Source organism: Corythoichthys intestinalis, chromosome 7, assembly GCF_030265065.1.
Source record: "Corythoichthys intestinalis isolate RoL2023-P3 chromosome 7, ASM3026506v1, whole genome shotgun sequence".
In the NCBI taxonomy this organism is placed as follows: domain Eukaryota; kingdom Metazoa; phylum Chordata; class Actinopteri; order Syngnathiformes; family Syngnathidae; genus Corythoichthys; species Corythoichthys intestinalis.
Genome location: NC_080401.1, coordinates 30,164,257 through 30,183,744, shown reverse-complemented (window position 1 = coordinate 30,183,744; position 19,488 = coordinate 30,164,257). Strand labels below are relative to the sequence as shown.

At 39.1% G+C, this 19,488-nt stretch overlaps 1 protein-coding gene across 2 annotated transcripts in view; it reads left to right on the top strand.

Moving 5' to 3' along the window:
• Positions 1 to 19,488, top strand: part of LOC130918832 (glypican-5-like) — a 79,325-nt gene that overhangs the window by 42,445 nt on the left and 17,392 nt on the right. For both annotated transcript variants that reach the window (XM_057840939.1, XM_057840938.1), the window contains 2 exons: positions 1,102 to 1,222; positions 13,587 to 13,728. In XM_057840939.1, coding sequence (XP_057696922.1) covers positions 1,102 to 1,222; positions 13,587 to 13,728 — 263 coding nt within the window. The remainder of the gene's footprint in view (positions 1 to 1,101; positions 1,223 to 13,586; positions 13,729 to 19,488) is intronic.

The following is a 19,488-nucleotide window of genomic DNA, read 5'->3' as shown; positions in this document are numbered from 1 at the left end:
ACTGAAGTCATTATATAATGCAAATAAGGTTGCTTAAATATTGGTGGGGACAAACTGATCATCCTAAAAAGTTGGTAGTGTTATGTCCCTACCGTACATATGCAAACCTACGCCCTTGGTATTATGAGATGCTAACCCGGGTGACTTCACATTCGCATTCGTCCTAAACCCGAGACTGAAGTCACTGATTTTCATGGCGCGGGATTCAAAAATTTAATATATAAAACAATCGCTTCCACACACATCCAAGCGGTCCATTTCATTCAGGAGCATAAAACACCACGTGAAATATGAAATAAACATGCTTTTGGTGTGATATGCACTTTAACTATTTATTTGTTATATACATCTAACATTTTGACGTACATGGAAAAAATGTAGGCAGAGAGCATATGAGTTTGTGCAGTGTGCCTCCTTTTCTGTCATGAATTTGCTGACAGCAGTAAAAGACATGTAATCTACTCAAAGAAGAAATTATGCAACATCCACTCCTGCAAACATCAACACGAGTCAAGCCAAATCCCCTTTGTAATTCAGCTTTTCATTATTGCTGGTCTCCCTTAGGCCTTTCAAGTCATACAGCACCTGATAAGAGAACAATTTGAAATCTTACTTTTTCACGCTTGGTTGCATAAATGATTTATCCTTCCATTACATCTGTCATACTGAAACTCATGGAAATGGATTGTAGTTCCTTTGCTTTAAAGTGAAGATTGCGTTGACCCTGGTAACTGTCCTGCAATTTGCAGGCTGCCTACCTGTCACTTTCAGTGAATTGCTAATCAATAATAGCTGATGGCATTCATTTTGGAGTACTGCATAGCTTTCTTATTTTGGAGCCAACTAACTTGACCATTATGACTTCCATGGATTGATTGAATTGTTAAATGGTAACACGTAGCTATTTCTTTAAAGTTGTTTTTCTGGTTTCTTCAGAAAGAATGCCAATTTGAAAACAAACAAAAAAATGAATTCTTTAGTAATAGAACAACATGACCAAGTATCTTGGTCAACTGTGCAACTGTTGTTGCTATTCCTATTCTTAAGCCATGATACAAGAAACATAATATAACACTGTAATATCTATTTCATGTTCTGCAGTTATGGAAGTCGTGTGGTTGGCAGCACTTTAAAAGCCCAAAGGGACAACCCGGAAATTACCGTCCGGAACACAGATCCTGTCCTAAGAGCAGCAAAACAAAGATTGGAACAGTTAACAAAGGTAAACACAAAATCCCTGCCGTGCATGTAAAGCAGGATATGTGATGATATAAATCATCCTTCCATATAATGACAGACAAACCATTCATACTGACTGAATGTGAAAATCCTCACTGTCTGCATGTACTGTACGTATCAAAAATCAAAAAGATTTACCACATTTTTTTTTTTGTAAATGAATAAAACTGTTTCAAAATATTGTTAGCGGTAGTTTTCTTGAAAAACTTGTAGCATATTCCTTGGCCACTTCTGCAGTCTTACATTAGTAAAGAAACACTACTTAAATTTAACTGGTGAGAGCAGCATTTCACCTCCGGCACATTCCATTAACTTGCTTTTACCGCTGTAACAGCACTTTGAAATAGAGATAATTTTCCCATAACACCATAGACTACTTGGTTTTATTTTGGGAGGAATCATAAATGGACCTTTAGGTTTCATTAGTGTGATTCCAGAAATGCTTAATGTCAACAAAGTCCTCACAACTTTAGAAGGACAAATGTGTGTGTCTGCGAGTGTGTAATGTGTCTTCCTGTTTTACCCTCACTTGGCTTTCAATCATGTGTTATCACCACTTGAGTGAAGTGCTGCTTAATGCAATACATTTAAATGTCACCATTCCAAGCATATGTTGATAATGAAGCTCAGTAATACATTAATTCAGCAATTACAACAGATTTATGTGGCACTCTCAAAGCTTTTGACAGGTTGGTAATATGCTGACAGGATTTGCAGTGATTATTCGTAAATCATCCATCAAGGTCATTTGCAATGATACCGGTTGTGTTCAAGACTCTTAATTGACAGTGACACTGGTGAACAATTGTCAAACTGATGAGGAGCCTTGCCTTGCTAGTTTATTTCTTTTCATGACCATGGTCATAACTCAAATCACTCGTATCTCAAACCAACTTTCCCTGTTGGAAAAAATCTGTCGGATAGCTCAATTTCTCCCAGAAAATGATTGCAATTACAAATGCTTTGGTAGTAATATCTTGAATTATTTTGCTTGCAATGGAAAAACACAAAAGAGAATGGGAAAAAAAATCATTATCATTTTCCACAAAACTTTTAAAACTGGGCCGGAGAAAAATATTGGCACCCTCAGCCTAATACTTGGTCGCAGAACCTTTAAACAAAATAACAGGGAACAACCGCTTCTGTTATTCATCAGTGAGATTCTTACAATGCTCTGCTATAATTTTAGACCATTCTTCTTTGGCCAACTGCTCCAGGTCTCTGAGATTTGAAGTTGAAGTTGAAGATCTGAGAAAAGTTGAATTCAACAGAGGTTCTAAAAGAAAATTTGCCAGTGAATGTCCACGCTGCAAATGTTCCTGCATACTTTACATTCAGTTTTTTTAGGTGGTGCTTGAACCCAAAACCTTTACAATGCAATAGGACCAGGGGTGAAAGTGGCAAGAATTTCTTGCCGGAACTCCCCAACGTGAAGGTCGCCACGGAGCCAGAAATGTTATAATTTATTTATTTATTTATTTATTTTTCTTTAATTTGGGGGGGGTCAAACCTCTTAAACTACTGAAATGCAAAGAAAACTGTTTTAGCACAGTTATTTCTACACACACACAAACACATACAAAACTGATTTTCATTTAAAATTGTATTTTTTCAATGATTTGCAAAATAAAAGTTAAACAGCAATAACCCCAACCTCCATCTCCTAATTTTTATTTTCCCTCATTTCCTCACATACTAAATGCCAAATCTCAATTTTAACTACTTAAGAACATAGGATGTATATTAAAATTGAAGTTAATATAAACATTTACTTTTTTTTATGAGAAACATACGTATAAGTAACATAGATTCAGAAAAATAAGTACAAATGACTTATATTATGCAGAATGAAATGGAATATATTTTGAAGATCACGCAAACATTGACTTTTGTAAATCATAACGGAATGAATAAGTAGCCTAACATAAATGAACAAATATAAGTCCAAAGTGCACATTGACAGCTAAGATGTTCTGAACTTCCCCATCAGAGCAAATAAAACTAAATATGATAAATAAGCTTCCTCAACTCTTTCGTTGCTCTTAAGGATTTGATCCATTTTATGTTTCATTGCCCTTTTTTTGTCGTATCAATTCAACAACTTGTTTTTTTTAGCTGTTCCAGAAAACATGCACGTTTGAATCAATCAGTGCTAACTATCTCTTCTGATCACATGTTAGTATGTCAGCCAATGGAAATGATGAAAGAGTCCAGGCTTTGCTGCGTGCATTCGCACATTGACGTGACTCATCATCATCAGACACAGATAACTGCAGCAGCTTGGGATACCTCCATGCCGTCCGTGGAATAAAATATATAATAAATATTGGTGGAAAGGAATTACGCTACACAAGCACTTTATTATGCTTGCTATTAACACTTGTGTATGTAAATCTGCTGTTGGTAGATTGTTTTCTTCTTGGAGATGAAATGCATGTGTGGCAGCTTAGCATTTTTTTTTTTTTTACATAGTGTTTTGACAGTTGCCGTCATATTTTCGGAATCAAACCACCGTGTACCAGATCAGCATTCCGGCCCAGAATCTTATACCGGAATTTGCGTTCTGGCCCTGAATCTCATACCGGAACTGCATTCCTGACCGTTCTGGACCACTTTCAACCCTGAAGAGGACTCATACATACACTGCTGGCCAAAAGTGTGCAATTCTGTCAGATAATGCTCAATTTCTCCCAGAAAATGATTGCAATTACAAATGCTTTGGTAGTTATATCTTCATTTATTTTGCTCGCAATGAAAAAACACAACAGAGAATGATTAAAAAAAAAATCATTATCATTTTACACAAACCTTCAAAAATGGGCCAGACAAAAGTATTGGCACCCTCAGCCTAATACTTGGTAGCACAACCTTTAGCCAAAATAACTGCGTAGAACCACTTCTAGTATCCATCAATGAGTTTCTTACATTGCTTCTTTGGCCAACTGCTACAGGTCTCCGAGATTTGAAGGGTTCCTTGTCCAAACTGCCATTTTCAGATCTCTCCAAAGGTGTTCTATGGGATTCAGGTCTGGACTCATTGCTGGCCACTTCAGAAGTCTCCAGTGCTTTCTCTCAAACCAGTTTCCAGTGGTTTTTGAAGTGTGTTTTGGGTCATAGGCCTGCCGGGGGACACATGACCTCTGAGGGAGACGCAGTTTTCCCCGCACACATTATGCCGCAAAATTTGTTGGTAGTTTTCAGACTTCATAATGCCATGCACATGGTCAAGCAGTCCAGTGCCAGAGGCAGCAAAGCAACCCCAAAACATCAAGGAACCTCCGCCATGTTTGTCTGTGGGGACCGTGTTCTTTTCTTTGAAGGTCTTTTTTCCCCTGTAAACTCTATGTTGATGCCTTTCCTAAAAAGCTCTACTTTTGTCTCATCTGATCAGAGAACATCCTTCCAAAACGTTTGTGACTTTCTCAGGTATGTTTGGCAAACTCCAACCTGTTTTTTTTTTTTTTATGTCTCTGGGTCATAAGTGGGGTCTTCTTGGGTATCCCACCATAGTGTCCCTTTTCATTCAGACGCCGACGGAAAGTACGGGTTGACACTGTTGTACCCTTGGACTGTGGGACAGCTTGAACTTGTTTGGATGTTAGTTGAGGTGGTTTATCCACCATCCGCACAATCTTTCATTGAAATCTCTTGTCAATTTTCTTTTTCGTCCACATCTAGGGAGGTTAGCCACAGTGCCGTGAGCTTTACACTTATTGATGACGCTACGTACGGTAGACACATAAACATTCAGAGAGAGAGTCTTTAGAGATGGACTTGTAGCCTTAATATTGAACCTTGCTTCCTCACAATTTTGCTCCTCAAGTCCTCAGACAGTTCTTTGGTCTTATTTCTTTCCTCCCAATGCTCAGTGTGGTACACACAAGGACACAGGACAGAGGTTGAGTCAACTTTAATCCATTTTAACTGACTGCAAGTGTGATTTAGTTACTGTCACCACCTGTTATGTGCCACAGGTAAGTAACAGGTGCTGTTAATTACGCAAATTAAAGAAGCATCACATGATTTTCCAAAGGGTGCCAATACTTTTGTCCTGTCATATTTGTATGCCTTCTCAGTTCTTTTTTTCATTCCAGCATGGATGGGCGGGGCCGTTGTAACACACCTGTGGCCTACTAGGAGTGCTCATTATTTAAGGACTCCTGTCACCGTATTATACTCGCAATTTTGGCGTGCTCCCTTTGTTGTACTTATTAAATACAAAAATTCACTAAATCTGTTCTCTTAGTCTGTGATTTGGATGCACATCAACGGCTTTCTGTTCACAACATGTCTGACCCATTTATGGAGTTTTGTGTATAATCATAATGATTTAATTTTATTTTCCCATTCTCTTTTGTGTTTTTTCATTGCAAGCAAAAATAAATGAAAATACTACTACCAAAGCATTTGTAATTGCAATCATTTTCATGGAGAAATTGAACATTAGTTTACAGAATTGCAGGGGTGCCAATACTTTTGGCCAGCAGTGCATGTTCCACAGTCCTTTGTGTCCTTTGAGTAAAATTCAATAAAAAAAAAAAAAAAAGACTACTACTTTAAAAAATCGTTCAGTAATTCAATTATTAAATACTGTACAATGACAAGAATTGCAACAATTACATTGAATGAAAAGAATGAAGCAGCACAGTTCTAAGAATGGCTGTTTTAATACACGTCCTTCTTGTGTGGAGTTTCCATCCTCTTTCTCTGTTCTTACGCATGCATAGTGGTATCTTCAGATTATTTGACTTCCTCCAAAGTCGCGAAAACATGTTAGTGTGAATGATAGTTCGATTATAGACCCTACTCACATGACATCACAACCACGCCTCCGCGCCATGTTGTCCGTCTACTTGACGTGTATACGCATTACCGCTACGTAAATTCCTCCTATTATGGCGTGTTTTTCTGCTCGTTAACATTAATAATCATAATGGTGAAGGCGTGTGTGGCGGTTGGTTGAAGTAATGGAGAAGATAGACGGAGAGACTTGAAGTTTTACCGTATTCCGAGAGACCCGGAGAGTAGAGCGAGATGGACTGCTGCAATTCGACGAGAAAACTGGGCTCCAAACGATTACCACGGATTATGTAGTAGTCATTTTATATCTGGTAAGATGCATTTAATATATATTTAGAGGGTTTTGGGCTGACAACCACAATTAAGATCATTGCGAGGCTAATCGCCGACAACATACAGTTTCAAATTCAAGATGCTTATTTCTTCCACCATCATTACATTTTGAATAATATTTAGCTGGTACCAAGTGAAAGAAGCTGGCCTTGTCTACGGATCATCAGTTAAACAGGTGTGTCCAAACCTTTTGCAAAGGGGGCCAGATTTGGTGTGGTAAAAATGCAGGGGGCTACCTTGGCTGATTTACACAGAACAATAAACAAATTTTAGCAAGCTCTTCTGTGTGTCACATTTACTTTGTTGAAATTATGAATAAAAGAAAAAAAATCTCGCCTTTGTGGCGTTCTCTTTCGACACTCGGGCTCTTGCGAAATACTGCTGCTGTGAAATTAAACTAGCTTCTAGTTGCTATAATTTGTCGCTGCGTATCTTCCCAGTAATGTTGTCGTACATGTCAGCGTGTCTTGTTCGGTAATATTATCGCGTCACATCGAACTCTTTGAAAACAGCGACTGTCTCTTTGCAAATGAGGCAGACACAGTTGTTGCGTGTTTTATTGAAGAAATAGTCCAATATCCACCTATCCTTGCAGCGTCGGCCATCGCAGTCAACTTTTTTTTTTTGATTGTTGCCATTTTAGAAATCACACAGGGTAATGTTGCTTAGAGTGCTGCTCTTAAAGTTTTTCAAACTTTTGTGAGAATAGGCTGTGATTTTGTGTGGACAAGATAGTTGTAGATATCAGGGTAGCAGATGTCAGGCAGAGAGGGCGAAGACAGCGGGTCGAAAAATATCGATTTAGGCCTCAAATATGGATCTGGCGAATGGATAGACTGAAGCTTTTCCACATAACGCCTTTTATGCAACGCATCCAATGAGTTTACAGCGTCTGAAAGCACTGGGGCTTCCATGAATTGCTCTATAAACTGAACGACTAATTGAAACCATTGAGAATAGGGCTAAACAGAGACGGACATGGCCGGATACAGCGACACATCATTCTGTGACGTCGGTGAGTAGGGTCTATAGATGCCTCTGGCTGGTCACTGGTCTGTTTTACTTTTTCTCTTGCCTCAAAGCGACACTAGGTAACTTTTCGAAATTATTTAATTATTTTTATAACATTTGTGATTATATGTTGACAGACAACTAGTTGAATGACACTTCTTTTATATTTTTAGGGTGTCTGTATCGCTTTCACTGGCACTAAGTTAAAGTTAATCTAACTTTGAGGAACCCTGCCACACAAAAAACTACAACTGTGCTGACTACTTTACAACATATGTCACTTTCCCCTTTCCCCATTCATTATAAAGACGGAAGTTGATACGAACGCTTTCGCGCGAATTCTGCAAAAGTGGCAGAGCAACAAGAAACAAAAAGTTTTGTCTGAGGAGGAAAACAAAGAGAGGCTACAAGGTTATACAGAGTAAACACTGACTGGTGTGACACACCCCCACATGAGTTCGGATGGGGGGCGGGAGTTAGCCCCTTTCAGCCACAAGGTTGCTAACCGTCATATGCTATTGTTTAGCCACAACTGGATTTATTACCTTATTACTATTTTTCCTACACACAGCCGCTGGAAACACAAATGTTTTTTAATCCATCTGCAGGCGACTGGGAGAGGCAGTGATTTTTTATTTATTCATGATTTTACGACACTGTTCGGGTGTGCGCTGGTCCACATGGGAAACGCAGCGCTGATCCTCTTGGGAAACGCAGTCTTCCTTAAGGCAAAACATTTCTGCATTTGTCCACCAGCGTCGCTAAAATCCACCAAACTGAAAGTTGCAAAGTGTTGCTTTAAGTCAGCTGGGCAAAGCTCGAGCTCACCTGTGAGACTAAAAAGAATAAGCAATGTCAAAAATTGATGAAAGAGTGTAAATGGACGTTTATATAAAAGCAGGGCTTTGTATAACAATCATGCATACAATATATGGACATTGTTGCATAATGTGTAATTTTTTAATGTACTTTTTTCCCCCCTAACTATGGCCATTACATTGCAGAGGCAAAAAACGCAAAAGCCACCCCTACTTTTCACCTGCACTCACTTGTAACAAATATTTCCTTACAAGAAAAGACATCGACGGCCATAAGTTTCAATTTGTTCATTAGAGAGTATGTTTGTAAAAGTGAATGCAACATCTCTCCTTCTGATTGGGTGAGAATTGCTGCACATTTGTAACTCTTACATGAATGGCAAGTGACAGGAATGAATTGCACACGCAGTGGAAAGCCTGATAGTGAGCATTCGAAATGCAGAGACTTCTGTTGTGATTGAGGGCTATACAAATAAAATTGAATTGAATTGAATTCAGAACGTGTGCGGAAAATAAAGTCTTCACAAAATATAATTGTGAACAACACATTTTCGTGCACACAAAACATATTCTTGTGTTCTAAAAATACACTTTTGTGCTTGGTTCTTTATGTTGTGTTCTTTGTATTTTCCGTTACGTTTCATGGAATTGTGGCACAATTTTAGCACCATATGATAGCATATATATTGTCCAATTTGTATTTATTTCTATAAAAGCTGTTTTATACATTGGCAACATAAAAAGTGCACACAATGCTTGTGCGCGTAACCAACTTTGAGGTCACCTTTGAAACTAGACTCCACCTAAAGTACTTTCCCATTCAAGAGACTGCCATTAATTCACAGCTTTAATTCATTATTATTCATGACTGTCATTTCTACTGTTCACACACCCACATTGTAAGGATGAGTGGAGGAACTAAATATGACAAAGATGCATTCGTGGAATATTAATTTTCTTATTAGCCTTACTTAAGAGGGGCGGTATTCTCACTGTCTTTGCCTCGCCTTCCTCATAGTCCACTGGCCCCATTCTCTTGTAGGTGTAAATTAGACCTTGAAGCAGTGGGCTTCTTTTTTATGCAAGCATTGCAGTCTAACGGGATTCTGTTGGCTCAGTCATTCATTATTTGAGCAATTAAAGTTTCTATGTACATGCTCAGCCAGTCAGGACAAGCATAATCAACATTGTGATAACCATGCTTACATAGAAAAGGGCAGAGGCCTTACTGCTCTGCATCCATCCATCTTTATTTTTTTTTTTTTTGATGACATCTAATGTCAATGGCCAATGATAGCTTAATTAAAAGTCACACATAAATTTGTTCTGGGTGCATAGGTCCTAACACTTGGGCAGGGACGACGACACATTTGTCCATCCACAGAAGTGTCTGAATCAGAATGGAAGAGATTGGTATCAGCCCCTCAAGCCATTCTTTCTTATTTTTGATACCTTTCCAGGCATCGTTGCCTGTTCGTGGAACAATTTCCACATTTGAAAATAACAGCACTGAATCAGATGATCAATCATTTTCAGATTGTTGAATCATTAATTTATTTATTAAACCTGTTTGGACTTGTGTTTGAAAATTTTTTTGATTAAAGTTTTTGAGATTTAGATTTAGAGAGTTTTAGAAAGTGAATATCGCTATAAGATACTGCTAAATTTTAAAGAGTTGGGTTTCCCAAAAACACACACAAAAAACACCTACAAAAACCTATCCAGGTGAGTGGTAAAAAGTCTTCTTAAATTAGGTTCATACCGCAGGTCTTAATGCACAGTTCCGATTTTTTGTCATATTTTGACATATTTTTTGTCATTTTTTGGCGTGCCCGTTCAGACTGCCTTTGTCCATTGAGCCCGTTCAAGTATCACACATGCGCACTAATTCGCAGTCCGAGACGCGCTCAGCAAACTGACCCGCATGCACAGGAGCATCAAAACAAATGACTACACATGACGCACACACACACATACGGACAGTTTGCCCTGACTCCCAGGCGTGTAAGCAATCTTGAAATATTGCTCATGTTGGAAGACCCAGTCACGACCCATTTTCAATGCTCTAACTGAGGGAAGGATGTTATTCCCCATAATCTCACAATACATGGCCCTGGTCATCCTCTCCTTAATACAGTGCAGTCTTCCAGTCCGATGTGCAGAAAAACACCCCCAAAGCATGATGCTACTACCCCCAAGCTTCATAGTAGGGATGGTGTTCTTGGGATGGTACTCATCATTCTTCTTCCTCCAAACACTATAAATGGAATTAAGACCAAAAAGTTCCATTTTGATCTCATATGACCACATGACTTTCTCCCATGACTCTTCTGGATAATCCAAATAATCATTGGCAAACTTAAAACGGGCCTGGACATGTGCTGGTTTTAGCAAGGGAACCTTCCGTGCCATGCATGATTTCAAACCATGAAGTACTAGTGTACTACCAACTAAAGATGCACCGATACCGGTACTAGTATCGGCAGGGGGCGCCGATCCGGCCCAAAATGGTGGTATCGGTATTGGCGAGTACCAACAAAGACGGCGCCGATACCATTTACCGGTCCATTATTATAACATTTAACCGCAGCCTTTTTTTTTCTCCTGGCGCTCACTACACTTTGTCTCTGTGTTGTGTGATGACACGTGAACACCAAGCAGCTATCGCTATTGGCCTGCTCCAGACCAATGAAAACGGGCCAATAGCCACTCCTGACCAATGACAAGGACGCTTTTTCATATGGAGGAAAAGCAAACCAGGAGAAATGGCGGCAATCGGGAAATATTTCCAAAATAGAAATCCCGTCGATTAAAATCAATGGCTGCATGCAAGATTTGCGGCCTGAAAGTTTCGAGATGTGGAGTTAAATCGGCCAGTTTCAATACCTCGAACCTGATAAATTTGAAGACGAAACGTGAACGAACACAACGAGTTTGAGCCTGCAAGAGCAGGACTGCTCTCCAGAGGAAGGGCGCAGGACCGGAGCAACAATCTCTGGTCAGTTTACTACGTCTACTATACTTTTATTGTCTTTTACTGAAAGAAATGCCGCAGTAATTTGGGACCTGTTTCCAAAGTAGGGTTGCCACCTTTTAGAAATAGAAATAAGGGAGCCCCCCCCCCCCCTCCCGAAAAAAGGAGGCTAATAGAGAGACGGGATGCTGTGGTCAATTATTATTACTTATAATTGTTAGCGTCCGCAAATGCGGAAACAAGGGTGGACCTCGAAGCGGACAACAAGCGGGGGATACGTACAAGGGTTTAATTGCAAACAAAAAATTACACGCGATCGCGGGATAGTAGAAATAACAAAAGGAGTCCGTGACAGCAGGTCGATGGAGCTCAATACTACAAACTCGAAGGTTAACTAAGACGATAGGCAGCGAGCCAAAAAGTCAAAATAAAAACACTCAAATACCTGCACAGGGTAGAGGTTACAAATGAGTGCAGCACACTAACAGAAAAAACCCAATGCAGGGGCGTAACAAGCAAATGTAGCGAGACTATAGTGCGAGATGTCAGATGGCGGTCAGCAAAGCAAATATCTCGGCAGCCTTCTCTGAGCTCACCCGTGCTTAAATGCTGTGTTGATGAGCCCGCATTGGATTCAGGTGCGACATCAGGAACGCCCCCACTAACAGCCCAGCAACAAAACACAATCTAACCAGCAGCAGAATGTGACAATAATTTCATGAAAGTTGCACTGTTTGGCCTTTGAGAGGTTTAAAAAAAGTTTACTCAGTTCATTCAGAGTTTATTATTATGAACTTATTTTTACTTTCTTAGTGTTGGACTAGTGTTATACTTTGTACTAGTCTTTTTCCTATTTTGCAAAGGTAAGCAACAGCCTGACAAAGACTTGATAGCAATGATTTCACATCCAATTATGTAGCTCTTTGGGGAGGAAAAAAAAAAAAAAAAAAAAAATATATATATATATATATATATATATATATATATATATATATAAACGGGGTGGTATCGGTATGGTATCGGTATCGGCCGATACTGCACAGCCAGGTATCGGTATCGGGGCCAAAAAATGGTATCGGTGCAACACTACTACCAACAGTAACCTTGGAAATGGTGGTCCCAGCTCCTTTCAAGTCATTCACCAGCTCCTCCTGTGAAGTTCCTGGCTGATTCCTCACCATTCTTAGGATCATTGAGACCCTACGAGTTAGATTTTGCATGGAGGCCCGATCTGAGGGAGATTGACAGTCATGTTTAGCTTCTTCCATTTTCTAATAATTGCACCAACGGTGGATCTTATATCACCAAGCTGCTTGGCAATTGCCCCGTAAACCTGTGCAGCCTTGTAGAGCTCTATAATTCAGTCTCTGGTGTCTTTGGGCAGCTCTTTGGTCTTGATCATGTTAGGAATTTGAGTTTTCCAGATTGTATGTGGTGAACAAGTGTTTATATGCAGCTAACCCTCTCAAACAGGTCAAAAAGTCAGACTCAAAAAGTCCACCTCCACTCCCTATATTTGTTGGACTTTTTGAAGGCAGGTCTTTGAGGCTCACAATTCTTGCTAACAGACATGTGTTCAAATACTTATTTGCAGCAGTAGGCTATAGTACAAATAAATTGTTAAGAACCATACAGTGTGACTTCTGGATTTTTTTTCTTTAGATTTTCTCTCACAGTAGACAAGCACCTTGCATGAAAATTTCAAACCCGCCCATGATATCTAAGTGGGAAAACTTGCAAAAATCGCAGGGTGTTCAAATACTTATTTTCCTCAATGTACCATCTAGTCTCCAGGCCCCTAGCTGTCAGACAAGCTGTCAAATAATAACCTTGCTCCCAATGTCTTGTACCCTGTGATTGTATGTGGCAGGCATATGTCTCCAGATGTATGCTGCCGACTGATACAGGTGCAAACTTTGTTAGGTATACTGGATGCACTATCCTAAAATATTGCAACCATTACATCTGCGAGCATTAATCAGGAAATAAAAAGGAATTTGTCGGGAAAAGATAATACCAATAGTGTCGATAGACTGCAGGTGTCAAACTCTTGGCCCTGGAGCTGGCCTGATGTCATGTGGCCTTTAAAAACATATCATGTGCATCGACTTCATATTTCTTGGTTTGCAGTCATGATGGCTGTGCAAAGGAAAAGGAAACCATTACTATGATGAGCAGTCCATCTTTAGGCAGAGCACCACACGACCCTGACCAGGATAAAAATGTGTTGAAAATGGGTGGATGAATATATGTAAACATAAATAAGTAGGTGTGGTTAAATAACAGAACAATATTCAACACATTTAAAATTTCACTATCACTGATGTTGTTGTTATACTCTGTTTTTCTTGGCGGACTGTCAGTAAATGATTCAAATGAAAACATTTATAAAATGAAATTTTTGTGTTTAGGAACTTTTAGTGGAACTTGGCTGGGTGAGCGAAGCCACAAGAAAGAGTGTGGAAGAGGAGGGAGGAAGTGCAGAAACAAACATGGGAAGTGGGGACGAATGTGATGACGAAGACGGCTGTGAAGCATCTGGTGAGGTGAACGGTGAGTCTCATCAAGCAGTTAGTTTTTACATAGAGCCATTAGTAAACACATTAAAAAAAACTACTGAATGCATATTTATAACTTGATAGGTAAATACAGTGTATCACAAAAGTGAGTACACACCTCGCATTTCTGCAGATATATATATTTTTTCATCGGACAGCACTGACAAAATGACACTTTGACACAATGAAAAGTAGTCTGTGTGCAGCCTGTATAATAGAGTTCATTAATTTCCGCGCCCCCTCAAAATAACTCAAAATATAGCCATTAATATCTAAACCCCTGGCAACAAAAGTGAGTTCACCTCATAGGAACTACGTACATCCCTAAATGTCCAAAGTTCATGTCCAAATGTCATTTTCCCTCCAAAATGTCATGTAACTCGTTACAGGAGTGCTGTCAGCATTGCTGCAGAGATTGAAGAGGTGGGGGGTCAGCCTGTTAGTGCTCAGACCATACACCATACTATACATCAAATTGGTGTGCTTGGCTGTCACCCCAGGAGGAAGCCTTTTCTGAAGACTGTACACAAGAAAGCCCACAAACAGTTTGCTGAAGACATGTCAACAAAGCACATGGATTACTGGAACCATGTCCTATGGTCTGATGAGACGAAGATTAATTTGTTTAGTTCCGATGGTCTCAAACGTGTGGCGGCGACCAGGTAAAGAGTACAAAGATAAGTGTGTCGCGCCTACAGTCAAGCGTGGTAGTGGGAATGACCCCCCCCCCCCCCCCCCCCCCACCTCTTCAATCTCTGCAGCAATGCTGAAAGCACTCCTGTAACGAGTCACATGACATTTTGGAGGGAAAATGACATTATTAAATAATTTATTCTTTCCGTAGTTGAATGTGCTGACAAAGAAGTCACACAAAAACGATCAATGTGCCCTGGTCCAGATCTGCGAGGAGATCCCCCAGGACACCCTCCATCATCTCATTAGGTCCATGCCAAGGCATTGTAGGGAGGTCATACAGGCATGTGGAGGCCATACACACACTACTGAGCCTCATTTTGACATTACATATTGGATCAGCCTGAGTTTGTGTTTTTCCACTTTAATTTTGAGAATAACACCAAATTCAGACCTCCTTGGGTTGATACATTTGATTTTCATTGATATTTTTGTGTGATTTTGTTGACAGCACATTCAGCTATAATAAAAAGTGTTTAATAAAAATATTTCATTCATTCAGATCAACAATGCTGTACTTTAGTGTTCCCTTTCTTTTTTTAAGCGGTGTATTTATAAGCTTTAATTTACAGAGTATTCAACAATATCCTATTACTAATTCTGGAATGGTACATGAGGCAAATGACAAAGGAGAACAAAGCAATACAATAAAATAAAAACACAGTTGATTGAAAATAATTTATTACCTTCCATTGAGAATTGCTTCTTGTGTGAGAATTTTGAATCAAGAGCCCATTGCATTTTTAGAATGCTTCATTTATCACTGCAGCCTTTTCTTCTTGACTTGGGGGAAGCTCTACCGTGTCCAGTTGGGGCTGAAATACCACCCTCCCGCCCCTCACCTTGTAATGTGCGAAATGCACCCATCATACTAATCAGGGCCTGCTCTCCATTTGTCATCATGATGACATGGGGAAGTCACATTTGGTATTACCCACAGAGCAGCAGTTATGTATATGAGAGGAGAGTCCCTTTCACTCGCGTTCTGTCTTCATTTTGTCATTTCTAATTTCCCTCACCTCAGAAATTCACAGAGATTAAACTGATTGATTCCCCCACCCCTACTGAGACCAGCATGATCGTCCTCTCAATCCTTCTGCCTCCTCAGACATGTTCTATAAGTCAATAATGCAAATGTAATCACAGCTTTATATCTCCTCTCTACTTTGTGACATGACAGCAATTGACAATATTTTATACTAGAAAGTAATACTTTATTATATTCTACAAGTATAAGATAATCCTGTATACAGTATTTTCTGTATATCATTTACCGCAACAATTCTGTTTTTTAACATTCAGAAGACATGTTTGTGTGTGCAAAGGTTAGGCATTGTCACTATGGTTACAGATAGGGTTGTTCCGATCATGTTTTTTTGCTCCCGATCCGATCCCGATCGTTTGAGTATCTGCCGATCCTGATATTTCCCGATCCGATTGCTTTTTTTCCTCCCGATTCAATTCCAATCATCCCGATAATTTTTCCCGATCATATACATTTTGGCAATGCATTAAGAAATTGATTTTTTTTTTGCTCCCGATTAAATTCCAATCATTCCCGATAATTTTTCCCAATCATATAGATTTTGGCAATGCATTAAGAAAAAAATGAATAAAACTCGGACGAATATATACATTCAACACACAGTACATAAGTACTGTATTTGTTTATTATGACAATAAATCCTCAAGATGGCATTTACATTATTAACATTCTTTCTGTGAGAGGGATCCACGGATAGAAAGACTCGTAATTCTTAAAGGATAAATGTGACTTTGTATATTGTGACTAAATATTGCCATCTTGTGTATTTGTTGAACTTTCAGTAAATGATACTGTAGCCATTTAACTGTTCTGCCCAAATGCATGATGGGAAGTGCAACCATGACAGTGCAAAGTGGCACCAATTGATATATCTTCTTTGCGTTGGGAAACAACATAGGATGTTAAGAAAAAGATCAACCACTACCTTTCTTCCCCACATTGCTTCCCATGATATTTCTAATTGTTGAGAGAGGGATTGTAAGGCTTAAGCCAATTAAAAAAAGGCTCTAAAGGCTGCCAAAATTCACTCTACCCATTTTACGCTGCCTATTAGCTCTATATATAGGTAAAACAGCGCCATTATAGATTGAACGCGACATTGCGTGAGTGGGTCGTGCAGTGCATGCGTCGATCGCATTAAATACTTTAACGTAATTAATTAAAAAAAAAATTACTTACCGCCGTTAATGCGATAAATTTGATAACCCTACTTTAAACCAAAACTAAAGACTCTGGATGAGTGTAAGACATTTCGTCTGCAATGTTAATACAATTAGAAAACGATTTAATTAAAAAATATACATATTTAAAAAAGGCATGTCCGATATTTTTTTGCCGATTCCGATACTTTGAAAATGACGTGATCGGACCTGATCGATCGGCGTTCTATAGTTACAGATGGTCTTTACTCTTGTGAGTAGGTATTTAATGACCATAAAAAAGAGAAAGGGGAAGAAAAGTGCATTTTGCATCATTTTAATATAGTAACATTTTTTACGCCCATATTTGATGTTTAAATGACGTTAATCTTAGTGATGTACACAAGAATATCTTGGATTACCATTTTCGTTTTTTTGTTGTTGTTGTTGTTGTCAGATTTAATGCATCTTCCCTCTGTTTTCAATTATTGACTTACAGTACAGGTCCATGGGCAAAGCTTTACAAAACATAAATGATCTATTTCAAAAGAAATGCCAATATATTCCAATGCTTCATGCTAAATTTGATCTACATTTGTAAGTATCTAGGGCTTTTAAAATGGCAGCAGAAATAACAATGAAATATAGAAAGATTTAATCTCCTCTAGTGATGATAAAACTTCCCAGCCTTTGGTTCAAATTGATCAGCGCTATAAAACGAAACTACCTTTTGCTCAATCCATACACTTTGTAAAATTGAGTTTGAAAATATGCTCAGAATAATATTAGTAATCATTTTTTTAGTAAGCCGTATCCAGAGCAAGGGCAAGGTAGTCGGGGGGGAAAGTACCCAGAGTCCAAGGCAGGGGGGCAGGAAAATCCCGATTTTTAAAAAAACGTTTTTAATTTCAAATAATTTGGGACCTCCTAAATTAAATTCGCTCACTATCAAATACATATTTTTAGGACTTTTGGAATACTTGTGTTTGCTGCCAAAAATGTGGCAATATGTTGTTTTTGTTTTGTGTTGTGTTTTTGTTTGGGTGTTTATGTGTGTGTGTTGGGGGCACATAAATACAGTGGTACCTCCACACAGGATCGCTTCGACTCACAATTTTTCCGACATCCGACGCAAAATTTGACTCGCCATTTGTGTCTACATCCGACGACATGCTCGAAATACGAGGATTTATGATAGTGCAGGTGGAGAAAAAAAGGAAAGGCGACGCTTGTCATTGAAATGAAGATGTAAATGATCGCAAAATATAAGCATGGCGTCTGCATCCATGAACTGGGTCGACAATAGGGCCGTAATGTCAATCTCGGCCGGCGGTCCTCCTCGGTTGGCCAGTCTTTATAAGTTAACGTGACAATTCTTATTATGGTAATATCGCCAAAGAAATCACCAGCTTCGTCAGGTGTCTAATCATGTATTCCATCAACTTTTGCAACATTGAAGGCAGCATCAAAACAGAAAGTAGCTCTCTTGCTCACCGTCACGTCAGCCCCGCGTTGCTTTCAGGTACAGCAAACAAAGTCCGCCATATTAGAACCAGATTTTTTTTACATTATTACAGGTATTATTATTATTACGATTTTTATTCATAATTCATTTGTTTTGCTCTTTGTAATTGCTATTTGTGTTAGGTTTTGTTTGTTTTCCCTGAGTGCAGGGGTCGGGAACCTATGGCTCGCGAGCCAGATATGGCTCTTTTGACGGCTGCAACTGGCTCGCAGAAAAATCTTCAGTCAGTAATTAAAAATAAATAAATAAATAAATAAATAAATAAATAAATAAAGTTTCGTTATGTGGAAAAGCGCTATATAAGTATATCACCATTTACCATTTACCATGTAATTGGAAGGGCGCTAGGACCTTGGGGGAAACCTGGCTGGCGTAAGAGCCACAGGGGAAGCGTTAAAAATAGCAACCAGTAAGGGGCGCTCACATATTTTCCATTAGCAAACTAGTGATCAGGCGACATTTGGGACACTACAGGTGCGGCAGTGGAGAATGTCTGAAGTCTGAAGATGCGTGTGGCAGTCGGTTAAAATAATAGCTATGGATCTGTAGCGTGGTGCAGACAGGGATTAAATGCTTCAGTCTGTTGCTACACATTTAATTATGCTTTATTTTCATTTTTCTTGTACAGCTGAAACAAGAAAAAAACAACGTCCGTCTCGCATTGCTGCACACACACGGCTCATTTCTTATTCGCTCTGAAATGTGGATTCTTACATAATTATATTAATAAACAAATACAAGTTTTTGTGACAAAACATTTAACTTCTGCATTTTAGACACTACTAGCATTCACTCGTCGTCCGCTCTCCATTACGAACACATCTGCAGTCACACATAAACATACTGTACAGTAATAGCCCAGAACGGGGAAACAGGAAGAAGAGGAGTCGGTGATGACTTTCCCACTTTATTGTGGCAACTATAGAAATAATAACAAACAAACAAATAATAACAAAATAACAGCGGCATCCGCAACATGCTAACTTCGCTCTCACGCCGTACGCTCTCTCCTCCTTGCTTCCCGCTACGACACTACTCTGCCGTCTGATAGCCTCTTCAAGGGCCCACAAATAGTTACGGACATTACAATACTTAACGATTAACATATTTCTGAATATTGACACACAGCACACATCACAATTGTCATAAAATAAAGCAATCCGCTAATATACACAGTCAAATTATACTCTTTTTCACATCTCAAACAAGAAAAAAATACTAGTTTGCAACGTCCGTCTCACATTGCTCTAAAATGCGAACATTTATTGGCCATGCACGCCACGTAGCGAACGCCTCCCCCCTACTGGTTTAAAACCCTAAGTACAACAGTCTATCTGTGGACACAAAATATTA